The sequence below is a fragment of the Helobdella robusta genome (assembly GCF_000326865.2).
Source record: "Helobdella robusta unplaced genomic scaffold HELROscaffold_49, whole genome shotgun sequence".
In the NCBI taxonomy this organism is placed as follows: domain Eukaryota; kingdom Metazoa; phylum Annelida; class Clitellata; order Rhynchobdellida; family Glossiphoniidae; genus Helobdella; species Helobdella robusta.
In genome coordinates this window covers 343122-355233 of record NW_008705246.1, presented here as the reverse complement: position 1 = coordinate 355233, position 12112 = coordinate 343122, and the positions used below count along the sequence as shown (strand labels likewise).

Genomic DNA, 12112 nt, shown 5'->3' with positions numbered 1-12112 from the left:
TGTTTACACGTTAACAGCAACGAAGACAAAAAGTTACTTACTCTCACGACATTATAAATATTCAGTTCATGGAGAATGTAAAATAATTATAATAATAATAATAATAATACTGAAATAATATCTTATCTGCCACAATAATTTATATAAAAATTCAAACTATTGTTGGTTTTATATCAAAAATTTAAATTTTCAGGCGGAAAATGTTTTGTTAGGTTCATTTCAAAATTTTCAAAAATGTGGAGGTTCCCATTTTTCTTTTTTTTTTCTTCTCGTACAAATTTTCATTGGAGGGAAACAAAAAGTTCAAAAATTCTTTCGCATTCGAACTCATTCGCGAGACGTTCTTTTGTAGTCTGCGAAAGTTAGAAATACTCGGAAGGTCGTTCTCGCCCATATTGAGTGATTGTTGGAAAGTAGGGATGAATTTGTTGCGCTTGCTTGTCTGACTGATGCTGCATTTCAACGCATTTCAACGTTTGTGCCTTTCAAGTCAATTTGTTTTGAATGCAAGAAATTGCAGATCAATAAATTTTTTGTTTACGATGGGTTTTTGTTGAAGTTCCGAATGCTTGGCTGGCTGTTTTTTAAATCGTTTTCAATGCTTCGAGATTTATTCCGCAGTGCTGCACTTTCAAATAATGAAAAACTCAGATCAAAATTATTTTTATAGCCTTTTTAAAAAATGATTGATCATTCTCACCAGATGACAATATAAGCAAGACGGCAAGTGAAATTAAAAGTAACAACAATATGAACTCCAACATGAAGATGGTCCTCCGTTTCGAACGCGGCTGCCTCTTTGGCTTTCACAAATTTTCTCATTTAATTTTAAAAACTGATCAAAACTCTACTTGGGAAGTCATTTGTCGATTGTCCTGGACTGCAAAATAATTAAGTGAGAGTGGCATTGAAAGCGAAGAGAATAATCTTTCGGAAGGGATTGCCGGCCGCGCATGTTGCTACTCATAATTGAAGCAGCAACATAATCTATTGCGCCACTTGTAAAAAATTAAAAATCTACAAAATTAATAAAATTAATAATCCGGTTAAATTGATTCGGCCTGATGAGACACCACAGAAAATATTTTGTATAATTTAACAAATTTAAAGTCCATCGCTGTTGTGCAACACACAAAAATCTTCAGAGAAAAATGTGAAGACATGGTGAGGCGCGAAAATTAAAATTCTGATTCGCAATGATGTGGTTGTGGATGGAATGCGTGGTGTGTTTGTGTGTTTATGTGTGTGTGTGCCTATGTGTGTGTGTGTACCTGTGTGTGTATGTTTGTGTTTGTGTGTGTGTGTGTGTCTGTGTATGTTTGTGTATGTGTGTGTACCTGTGAAGACGTACTGTGAAGCGATTTTTTCTAAACTTTTCAAACACTGTCTGTCATATTTTGAAATTAGGAACTTTTAATTTCAGAACCAGTTTTGCTGAATTATGAAAAAAAATGGTTATTTACATTTTTGTTGAGGTGTGTGGACTGCATGCATTATAGTTGCATCGTTGTTGTATTGTTGTCATGATGAAGGTCCATAACTTGTAGCGTGCGACACACTTGTTCAATGTTCAATGCTAATTCAGACATCAAATTCATCCATCAACACCAATTCAAAAACAAATTCCTGAGAAAGATAATTCAACTTTACCCTTCAAGGCAATTATTCATCCAACTTCTTCCATTGGACGACAGCAAACATTTCTATATCGAACCTTTGTTATAAAAAATTTGTTTTCATTGAAGCTGTATAGTCGAGGTTGTTCTTTGCTGGCGATTATTGTTTCGCTACTGATTACTGAGACACGTGCGAACGCTGATGTCACTTATAATGTTATCTTGCCCTTGTGTTTGCAACAATCGGATAGTTTGAGGAGTTTTTTCGTTGTTGCTTTTATGTCTTGTATACAATATGCCTATTATGTATAATTATTTCTGTCCAATTTAAACACGCTTCTTATCTTACGAAAACCAATTCAACCTGACAAACAATTTGATTGATTTGCGAATATTCGGGTTTCGCTTCGGAATATCGATCAAATCGATCTGGATGGCATCCGATCCATCGATTGATCGGTCGATATTTTGGGCACATCACTTCAGTTGCTTTTAAAAGCGCATTATGCGGAAATAAGAAAATCATCGTATCTGTAAATGCACCGTCACAAACATTAATGATGTACAATTTTATTTCAATGCATTTGAAGGAACTTCCAAAAATTTTATTTTAGGAGGACCCGATGACGATGATGATGTTGATGATGATTATCATGATAATGATTAAGATAATCATAATCATCATGGTGATAGAGAAAGTTACGATTCTAATGATGAAGATACGATGAGGAAGAGAATGATGACGATGATCAAGTTAATGATGATGAAAAAATTTAATGATAATTTTCAAAATTACATAATTTTGAATATAATGATAAAATTGATATGACGCCATTGATTTGCACAAATGACTTTTGTCAATCAATTATTATTCAATCAACAACCCTCTTTAATTTTTAGAAGAAACCATTGAAACCAATGGCACTTACGTTTTTGTCATTTTCCAAAATTCTTTTCCATCATCACCGTCGTGAAACGTTTTCCTTGAATATAACATCACCACTTAAACACATTCTCTTATTTCACCCGATCTCTAACTTAATTTAAAAAAATATAATTAATGATAAGCCTAAAAAATATTATATTTATTTTTTATTTAATCGAATTTTTCTTCTTTATCATTTAAGCCGGTTGAACAGCAAGTCGAAGAAAGCGACGGCAACGTGCTTCTTAGTGAGCTTGAATTTCTGATAAAACTCTAAATAAGAATTTTTCGACCAAGCGCCAGAAAATGAGAAGGATGAGTATCTCTGGAGGCAGCACAGCACTGTTAACTATAATTCCCGACAACATCAAGCCACATTACGCCTTTGTAACCCAAGGGCACTAACCAACAAGCCACAAGAATACAAATCTGTTCACGCAAAGATGGTTGGTTCTTAACGATTCGTCTGTGTCGGTGACGGACTGGGAAACTGTTAAAAGAGTAGAGACCTGTCTGCGTTCATATGTCTAGGTCAACTTAGTAGACATACACCAAAACATCAACAATCTCTAACACAGCTGCCACATGTACCCTACTATCACGAAACTAATTGCTCCTACCACCATTTCGACAACTCCTTCGCTCACTGATGAAACGCAATCGTTCGGCGAGTTCGGCTTCGGCATGCCCGTGAAAAAGTTTCGAGAGGTACCAAATTTACCTTACGTTTTTACTGTGTGTGTGTAGTGTGTGCACTTTTAATAGGTTTTTAATAAACTTTAAGTCAATACGAAACCAGATAAAAAGAAAAATCTATGAACTAAAGGTAGTTAAAATGAGATTGCTATCTGATAAAATCATATCTAACCTTAAAGTTTTTTGGAAACATATTAAGCAATTGTCGAATAAGAAGGTTTCAATTGACTATTTGACTATAACAGATGAACAAGGTGACAAAATTAAGTTTTATTAACCTCAGTTCAAATTTCCTACAAACGCGATTTAATTCTGTTAATTAATTAATTTAATTAATTTAATTTAATTGTCTATCATACCGTGGTGCTGTGACTACATTTTTATCTTAATTTCATGCAATGGCGCAAGCTTATCAGCCACAATTTGCAGCTCTCGATAACATAAGAACGCCGATCCATCAACATCATCATGCTTAAAATCATTAATTAGTAAATTTTTTATCATAGAAATAAAAATATCTGTATCAAGACGATTCCAGGATCGGATCTGTTTTTTTAATAATTTTATGGGTCACAATTCGAATAGACAGCGAAACTGACACAAGACTGTGATCAAAGTATATCCCGATTGGATACACACAACAATTAGAGAAACACATTTCCTGAGGTAGCACAATTAAATTAAGAGTGCCTCTTTTTTAATATTGTGCAATGAAAATGTATCAAACAAATGACACAACGACAGTGAATAAGGTTCATCCATTCTTTCGACATGAATATTAAAATCGCCAAGAAGAACCAACTCATCACACAACAAAGACAACTAGTCGGACGTCCATACAACGAACTTGGTAGTTCCAGGATATATAGCTATGTAGAAATTTCGTTATTTACAATTTGTTTGGTAAAAAAATCTATATTGCTTAAAAGGCGTTCATAAGCTTATACTACATTTATGAAAAAAACAAACTCCTAATCAATTATCAATCTCCTAATTTAACAAAAAGTTATGCATATTAGAGTTGCAAAAAAATATGAAAAATAACGCAATCTCTGATTCCATTGAAATTAATTGAGGTAAAGAACAAAAATTTCTAGAACAAGAAACAATGAATGAATATGGTTCTAAGGTATTGAATTGGAGAAGCACGAAAACACCGCTCATATCAATCCGTAGAATGTTTGCTGGTCGGATATTTCTTTCAACTTTTATCAATTGCGTTCATTATAGAGAAATTATTATTTATTTCTATATGTAGAACAGTTTTATATGTAAAATTTCAACGAACGTAAAAAAAATCTTATAATCAAAATAAAATGATATTTTAATATAATAGTAATATTAACATAATAATAATGCAATAATAATAATAATTATTATTATTATTATCATCATCAAAAGGTATTATAAATTAAAAACACGATGATAACTTATAAGTTGATGGTAATAACAATAACAAAGGATTATATTTGCATGATGGTGATGTTTCTGCAATACAACACAATATTGGACAATATTGAAAGCATTATAATAATGTTAACGAACGGAAAATATGAAATTGTAATGAGATGATAGAAGTATAGAAACAAACGCCAACCTTTATGATGGAAACTTTTCAGAACGCCTGAGATGCAAATACTTCAACGTACGGGACCGCTGACAAATGTTGTGCTTACGTGTTGCATGTATTCACGAAGACAGCTACAAATCTTCTTTAATTCATCAAATTAATTAATAAGATATATCATGAAACGAAACGAAGCGAAACGATACAGAGTTTTGTGGAGAGTGTGCCAGGCGTCTCAACAAAACGGTGCAGATAGAAAGGTACGAGTTGGTGAGCGCTTTATAAGCGTTTCACTTCTCGTGTAGACTGGTTCTCCCTCTTTTATATGAGCCGTGTAACCTCGTCCGTGCAACCTCGTGACGATCGACGAGCTCAATCACTGGCTGGTCGGTTTTGTGATTGTTGGTGTGTGCGCGCGTGTGTGGTTGTGAATGTGTGTGCTTCGTTGTTTGTATGTGTGGTTGTGAATGTGTGTGCTTCGTTGTTTGTATGTGTGGTTGTGAATGTCAATGTCAGTATATCTGTTTCCGTATATTTTTGAGCATACAAACATATGTACGGGATTTCCAGCTACTTGGTGTTTATAATGTGTTGTATACGCTTCGTATGCATGTTATATGCGCAGAAAGGCTATGTACGTGTGTGTGTGTGTGTGTGTGTGTGTGTGTGTGTGTGTGTGTGTGTGTGTGTGTGTGTGTGTGTGTGTGTGTATGTGTGTGTGTTTGTATGTGTGTTTGTATGTGTGTGGAGGTGCATGTTGACATTTGTCTGCGTGTGCCGCGTGTTTGCAAGTGATAACCCCTCTCCGTCTTTCTCTCTCTCTCTCTCTCTCTCTCTCTCATTCTCTTTAATTCTCTTTATCTATATGCAAGCTCTTCTTCCCAGTTTTTGTTCCGTCGGGTGAATTTATTTTTGGAACCACATGAATTGATAGGAACGAAACGAAAATAAATGTAAATACTCTATTGACATGGAAAAATAATGATGGCTAGCTAATTATTTGTGAAGAAAGTCCGTGTGAGCATCTAATATCCGCTTCTTGATTGCCTGCTGGCCGCCACTGAACCGGCACAACGGTACAAGTCTGCACGAACTTCATGTCCAGTCCCTCTGTTCAAAACTCTTTATAATATTCAAAATGTTCTTGAGACTTGAAACATTTTAAAAATTTAAAAAACATGCCATCATTGAAGAAGTGGTCGGTGGGTGCTCTGAAGGCCAACTGAGCTGATGAACGGATTAAGATCTTCAATCGTTTTCATTATATTACTATTTGTTGTCATTTAGAAACATAAAAATTTAAAAAAAATTGATAATTATGAATGTGAACAATGGGTCATATTTGCATGCGTCACGACAACAAAGGTGTAGTCATCTAGGCAAACGCATGCATGTAATCACTCGCTTTTGTTATCTTTACTTATGCATACACAGCGCTGAATAAGGTTGACACACACACGCACACACACACGCACACACACAGATACACATACGCGCAAACACACAGATACACAACACACACATACACACAGTGGCATGGCAAGACCTTCACGTAAAATACTCCAAAAGCGCTAACAATTGAGAGGCATTAGGAATGTTGAGGCACACTTCAGCCGACAATATTCAGTTATTTCATGCACGTACATTCATGCTCCCCTCATTTAGAAATCCAAACAGACTCTCCGATTTTCTTCTTTTACTTTTTTAAGCTTTTTATTTTTTTCACCACAGAACTTCGATAAACTTTGCCTATATTTATATTTTTTGTATAAGATTTCGTACGAGATGATGCTTGAATGACAGTCTCTTGTTGGCTTCAAGCCTCCGAAGTAGGCATTACTGAAATAAATTATTTTCAAACACTCAATTGCACGTGCAATCGATAATAATAATTAAAGAGAAAATTTCCATTATTTGGTTCAATGTGAAATTTCGACCTCAATGAACAAACTTTTTCAAATTATTTTTTTGACTGTTAACCAAAAAACTTGATACCCAGTCACCTGAATTAGCCCACATCTCCACAAGTAAATTATCATCATCGTCACCTTTTTTATGCCTGCACCAATAAAAAATTATTTGTAAAGTTTCAAATGCTATTTTCAATATGAAAAATAATAGGGATGAAGTTTTATTTTTTTTTTAATTTCAAGCTAGCAAAGCAAAATTATTGTAAAATAAATAAAAGCTTAAAAGGGAGAAAATTTAATTATCGGATATAAAAAATTGCATTGTATGAATTTGTGAATGATGTCATTTGCAGATAATCAGGATCATTTTTCGAAATGGTCTCATAGGAATGTTGGACCGTTGAATTGAAGGATGGCGGATGGTCTAGAGAGGTTCGAAAGAAAAAAAACTTTTGTGGAGTCATTCAGTGGCTGGAAATTAACAGATAAAATTAATTTGCTACTGGATGATCGGAGATGAAGAAATACTAGACAAGAAGCAGAGAAACATGCATGATACGAATGAGTAAGAAGCATCTGATGGAAGTGCTGGAAAGTGATGGTATAATGTAATTGACTGTTGAATGTCTCTTATTAAATTAAATCAAAAAAAAGAATGAAAGTCAATGTTCACAGTATATTAAATAAGAATAATAAAAAAAAGATCGAGTAACATTTTTTACTTCAACGTTAACACACCGATGTAAGGACCATTTATAAAAACAGCTGAACACGAACAGTCAACGAAGTGGTCTGCTTCCTATTTCTTCCCTATTAAAACGTTTCAATTTCTGAATTGAACCTTTATGCAATGCACAAGTTTAAAATACAACAAAAAAATTGAACCGCATTTAGAATGGTGAATGAAGATGAGAGAGTGGTGGAGCATTGTGGCTTGCCTGGGACAATGTCCAAGAAGTCAAAGATGAATTTCAAATTTGAACTGTTTTTGGTAAGATATGCGAGGACCAAATCGAGTGTGTTCGTTTATTGTGGAAAAAATTTATTTGAAAAAAAAAAATTTGCTCGATTTGGATGATTTGCACAAAGAGCAATTAAATAACTTTGAAATTAATTGTGTTGAATTATTCTATCTATAAATTTAAAAATAAAAAAAAGTTCATAAAAAGTCTCAAATGATTGAAATATATTGAGGAGAATGGTTTGTTGTGGATCGTCATAGTGCACTCCAAAAGGAGCAACATCATTCTCACCAAAATAATGCTAGTAAAGTTAACTGATGTAGATGCAACTTTTGATATTAATAATCAATTGAATATACTAATTGTTTCCATCCTATTTTTCAATAACATTTTCACTGCAGATTCGTAGTTTGCATCCAAATGAATTGTGCATCGACTTGCTTGAGAGATGATGTTTCAATGCAACTTTACAGCTGATGTTTATATTCACTTTTTAAAAATCCATCGACAATAAGTTTCAAATCTTTGTAGAAGCAATTAAAAATATTCTCTCTCCAATGTGTTTGATGAATGGCTTCAACATTCTTCTAAATAATAGTTAGCGACTTACGAAACAGACCGCACTGAAATGCTTCACCTAACAAACTTGATTTGATGTTACATTGAAATTTTTTTAATTCTTTGAATTTGTATGTAATTTTAAAATTTATTCACTCACTAAACAGCTTTTAATAATGATAAACGAAAAACTAATTTTAATCAAACATTTTAAAATTAATTTAAAATATTTACATTTTTATTTATTTATTACTTATAATTTTGTTGGTTTGTTTTTCAACAAATGAACAACATAAAAATTAAATTTATTATAAAATGATTGGTTCAAAACAGGAAAGCTTCTACGTGTTAATTCAGTTTTGTGACGAAGGAGGCAGACGCAATCAAATTGTAGCGCGGACACTGGCGCAACGATCCAAACCACGATCCACCAAATAAAAAAAATGATAGGGAAAGTTAATCGCTTCAATTAAAACCAGTAACTCACAACATTTTAATCACGGGCTCGTATTTTCGATATAAAAAAAAACAAATTCTAGACCAAAACTTTGTAAAATTTCAAACGAATAGAGGCTTCTACCGCTGCCCCCAACTGCAGCAACTTATTATTCCGATGACGATGATGAAAACAAATGAGTGGACATGTTTCCTGGGTGTGGTAATGTTTCATAATGCGCCAACAATGAGGCAAATTGATTGGCCGGAGATGCAAATGTTTGTGAATAGCAGAACTTCATCTGCATGCTGCCTAAGCCATTTGTCATCTCTGAGACCCTGCCTAACTGCTTGCGTGCATCTATCACTTCAGGGGCGGTCAATACAATTGAATAGGATTATACCATTATTACTAAGTTTTAGTGGTACAGTGTGATCAAAAAACTTCCAACTCCGTGTGAAATCACGATAGCTACTCGCGCGGTGGGTGCAAAAATATTTTGCTCTAGCAAATTTTATACGAAAAATTATGCTCGTGATTGTTTCTGGATGTGTAAATGTGTGTGTGTGTGTGCAAAGACGTGCAAATGTGTGTGTGTGTGTGTGTGTGTGTGTGTGTGTGTGTGTGTGTGTGTGGTGTGTGTGTGTGTGAAAGTATAAATGATCAATTTGTTTGCTGGTCGGGCCATGCATTGTCTCGCGCACTTCATAAATATTCATAAACTAATATTAAGAATGCAGACAGAAATATAAAGAGAAAAGAACACAGAAAAACGGCTCTAAATGTCCACACGCACCTTTGTAACCATTCACGTGCATTCACACGCCCACATGTTCATGTTTGTCCTCCTTTAACCACATGCATGTGTGTCCTGGCACAAGACACATACAGCATACACATACATCTCTCACATACATCTCTCACATACATCATGCACGTACATCATGCACGTACATCATGCACGTACATCGTACAAACACCGATTGTAATCAATAATAGATAGCAAATAATTATTTACATGCTCTTAAACACGCACCAACATCAACACGTGAAGTTAAGCTGACAAAGTTGAACACAGGCATGGAAAAAAGATGTCACTAAGATTTATGCGCTCAAATACAGAGGCTGAACAAAACACACACACACAAACACACACAGGTATATATATATATATATATATATATAAATATATATATATATATATATATATTATATATATATATATATATATTATATATATATATATATATATACGATGGATGGATGCATGGATGGATGGATGAATGCATGGATGGATGCATGCATGGATGCATGCATGGATGCATGCATGGATGCATGCATGGATAGATGGATGCATGCATGCATGTATGGTGCAATAATGGTGCAAATTTGGATAATAACCGTTTTTTAATGTTTTTGCTGATAAGTTTAATACAGTGGACTTTAATTCTGCTAAAAAGTTATGGATGCATGGATGGATGCATGCATGGATGCATGGATGGACCAACCAATGAGCCCAAAATAAAGTTTTGAGTTAATTTGTCCCAAATTTTAGTGAAATTTTTCCTTTTCTTGTTTTTTTATCAAATTTAAATTACATTTTGCAGTTGGTGGAGAAAATGCGTTTTTATGTTCACCTTATCCTTGCAACTGTCACAACGAGTTTATGAGTGTGTGTATATTTTGTTTTGTTACATCAACTCGTATACCATGATGCGACTTGTTCATTGTTCAACTTAGCCGTAGTCATCAACGTCCTATCAAAGTGTTGCTTGGTGTTGTTTGACTCATTTGGTGGCTGAACAATTGATCTAAAGTGACAAACGAACCCTATATTTGACAATAGCGTTATCAGTCCAACCTAAACACAACCACGTTAAGCCATTTTTTTTGTTCTTCAAAGTCATTCCTAAATCAATGCCACTGATGAGTCAAACATTGCGCTCGGGTAATTTAGGTTTACTGTTTGCATAAACATGGCGGAATTGAAAAACTGTGCATGATTTATTTGCCATCTGAAGAGATTCTCCCCGCGGACCGCAGGCGAACAATGCCCCATCAACCTCCTTATGACGGGCTCTCGTTATGAATGTTTCCTCTCTATGAGAGCAGTGTTGCCATTTCGAAGAACATTTCATCATTTTAAAGTCGACTCGCTTACATGTCAGTTATATTTTAGTCTTGTCGATTCCATTATTTCATTTTTTCGAACTACTTTCTAGGTTTCATGTTTAATGTTTTGGTACTCAAGATAAATGGCTGTCAACTTATCATACAACGACATCCATCATGACAATATAATTAATTATTTTTCATTAACCAGACTTGAATGCAACGACAACCAGACCTCAGTGCACTACTGCAAGTAATAAAATGATCCACCAAGAAATGTTTGATGAGGCGTTACTGCAAATGAAATTTCGGGCATTTTGAAAGTTAGATGCTTTTTAATTAAATACTGCTGTTTAAAATCAGATGAGGACAAGATGGAACATTTTCCGATAATTACGTCACCTGTTCGTTCAAAAATATTTGCGTAAATTATTCATTTGTAAAAAAAAAGTAAGGTCCCAAAACATGAAGTTTATAAGTTTCAGAGGAAGTTAACGAGGATGTCGTGAAATACTTCGTTTCGTGGGAATGTTATTGGCTGTTGATGTTGACGATACCAAATCACTGGGGGTGCCATTTTTAAATCCTTATATTCAGTTGCAATGTTTTTTCAGGAGAAGGTTAACGTGAGAATGTTTTTTTTATCTGTTCGAATAATTTCAAATATTCAAAAATGTTAAAAAATGTTTATACACCTAAGTATATAACATAAAAGTTAATGATAATAATGAATAATAACTGCTTCAAACATTTTAAATTAAGATTTCTTTTTGAAAGTATTCTAAACATTGTTACAAGAATAGGTTGACAATTTTTTTTAATGGCAAATTATATTGGGTAATTGAAAACCGATAGTTGCATGCTTCTCCGTCGGATCTCTGTACACATGGGTGTCGTCGCAATCTGCAGTTCCTGTTGCCATGAAAGCTGCTGGAGCTGCCACAAAAATGTAATCAACCTTTGTAAGATCAACTCGAAGTCTTATTCACGTTAGGAGTGGTGGATTCAGCAGTCACAAGCAATCTACATAATAAAGTCCGCTGCGGACCATGACCAACTTCATTGCAGCTTTCATTTTCTACTTTCTTTCTTTTTTCTCATTCTCTCTCTCCCTTCTCTCTCCCTTTCTTTAAAGACTTTATTGTTTCTTGTGAAGGAAGCCTGAAAGAGAATGCATATTTTAACTAGATCTATTTAATGATTTGCAAATCAACAAAAAAAATACATAAATACATATAAAAGTATACGAATGAATGTAGCCCATGTTTGTATGTTTGCATGTGTGTGTGTGTGTGTATGTGTGGGTGTGTGTGTGTGTGTTTGCAAATGA

General features: G+C 34.2%; 1 protein-coding gene across 1 annotated transcript; it reads left to right on the top strand.

Moving 5' to 3' along the window:
* Window positions 1–234: 234 nt before the first annotated feature.
* On the top strand, window positions 235–3288 carry HELRODRAFT_178645 (hypothetical protein; the record flags this gene model as incomplete). The annotated part of the gene is made up of 4 exons (XM_009026742.1): window positions 235–361; window positions 704–858; window positions 1408–1475; window positions 3120–3288. 4 exons carry the CDS (start codon window positions 235–237, stop codon window positions 3286–3288), a joined length of 519 nt encoding a protein of 172 aa, XP_009024990.1.
* Between the last annotated feature and the right edge of the window lie 8824 nt (window positions 3289–12112).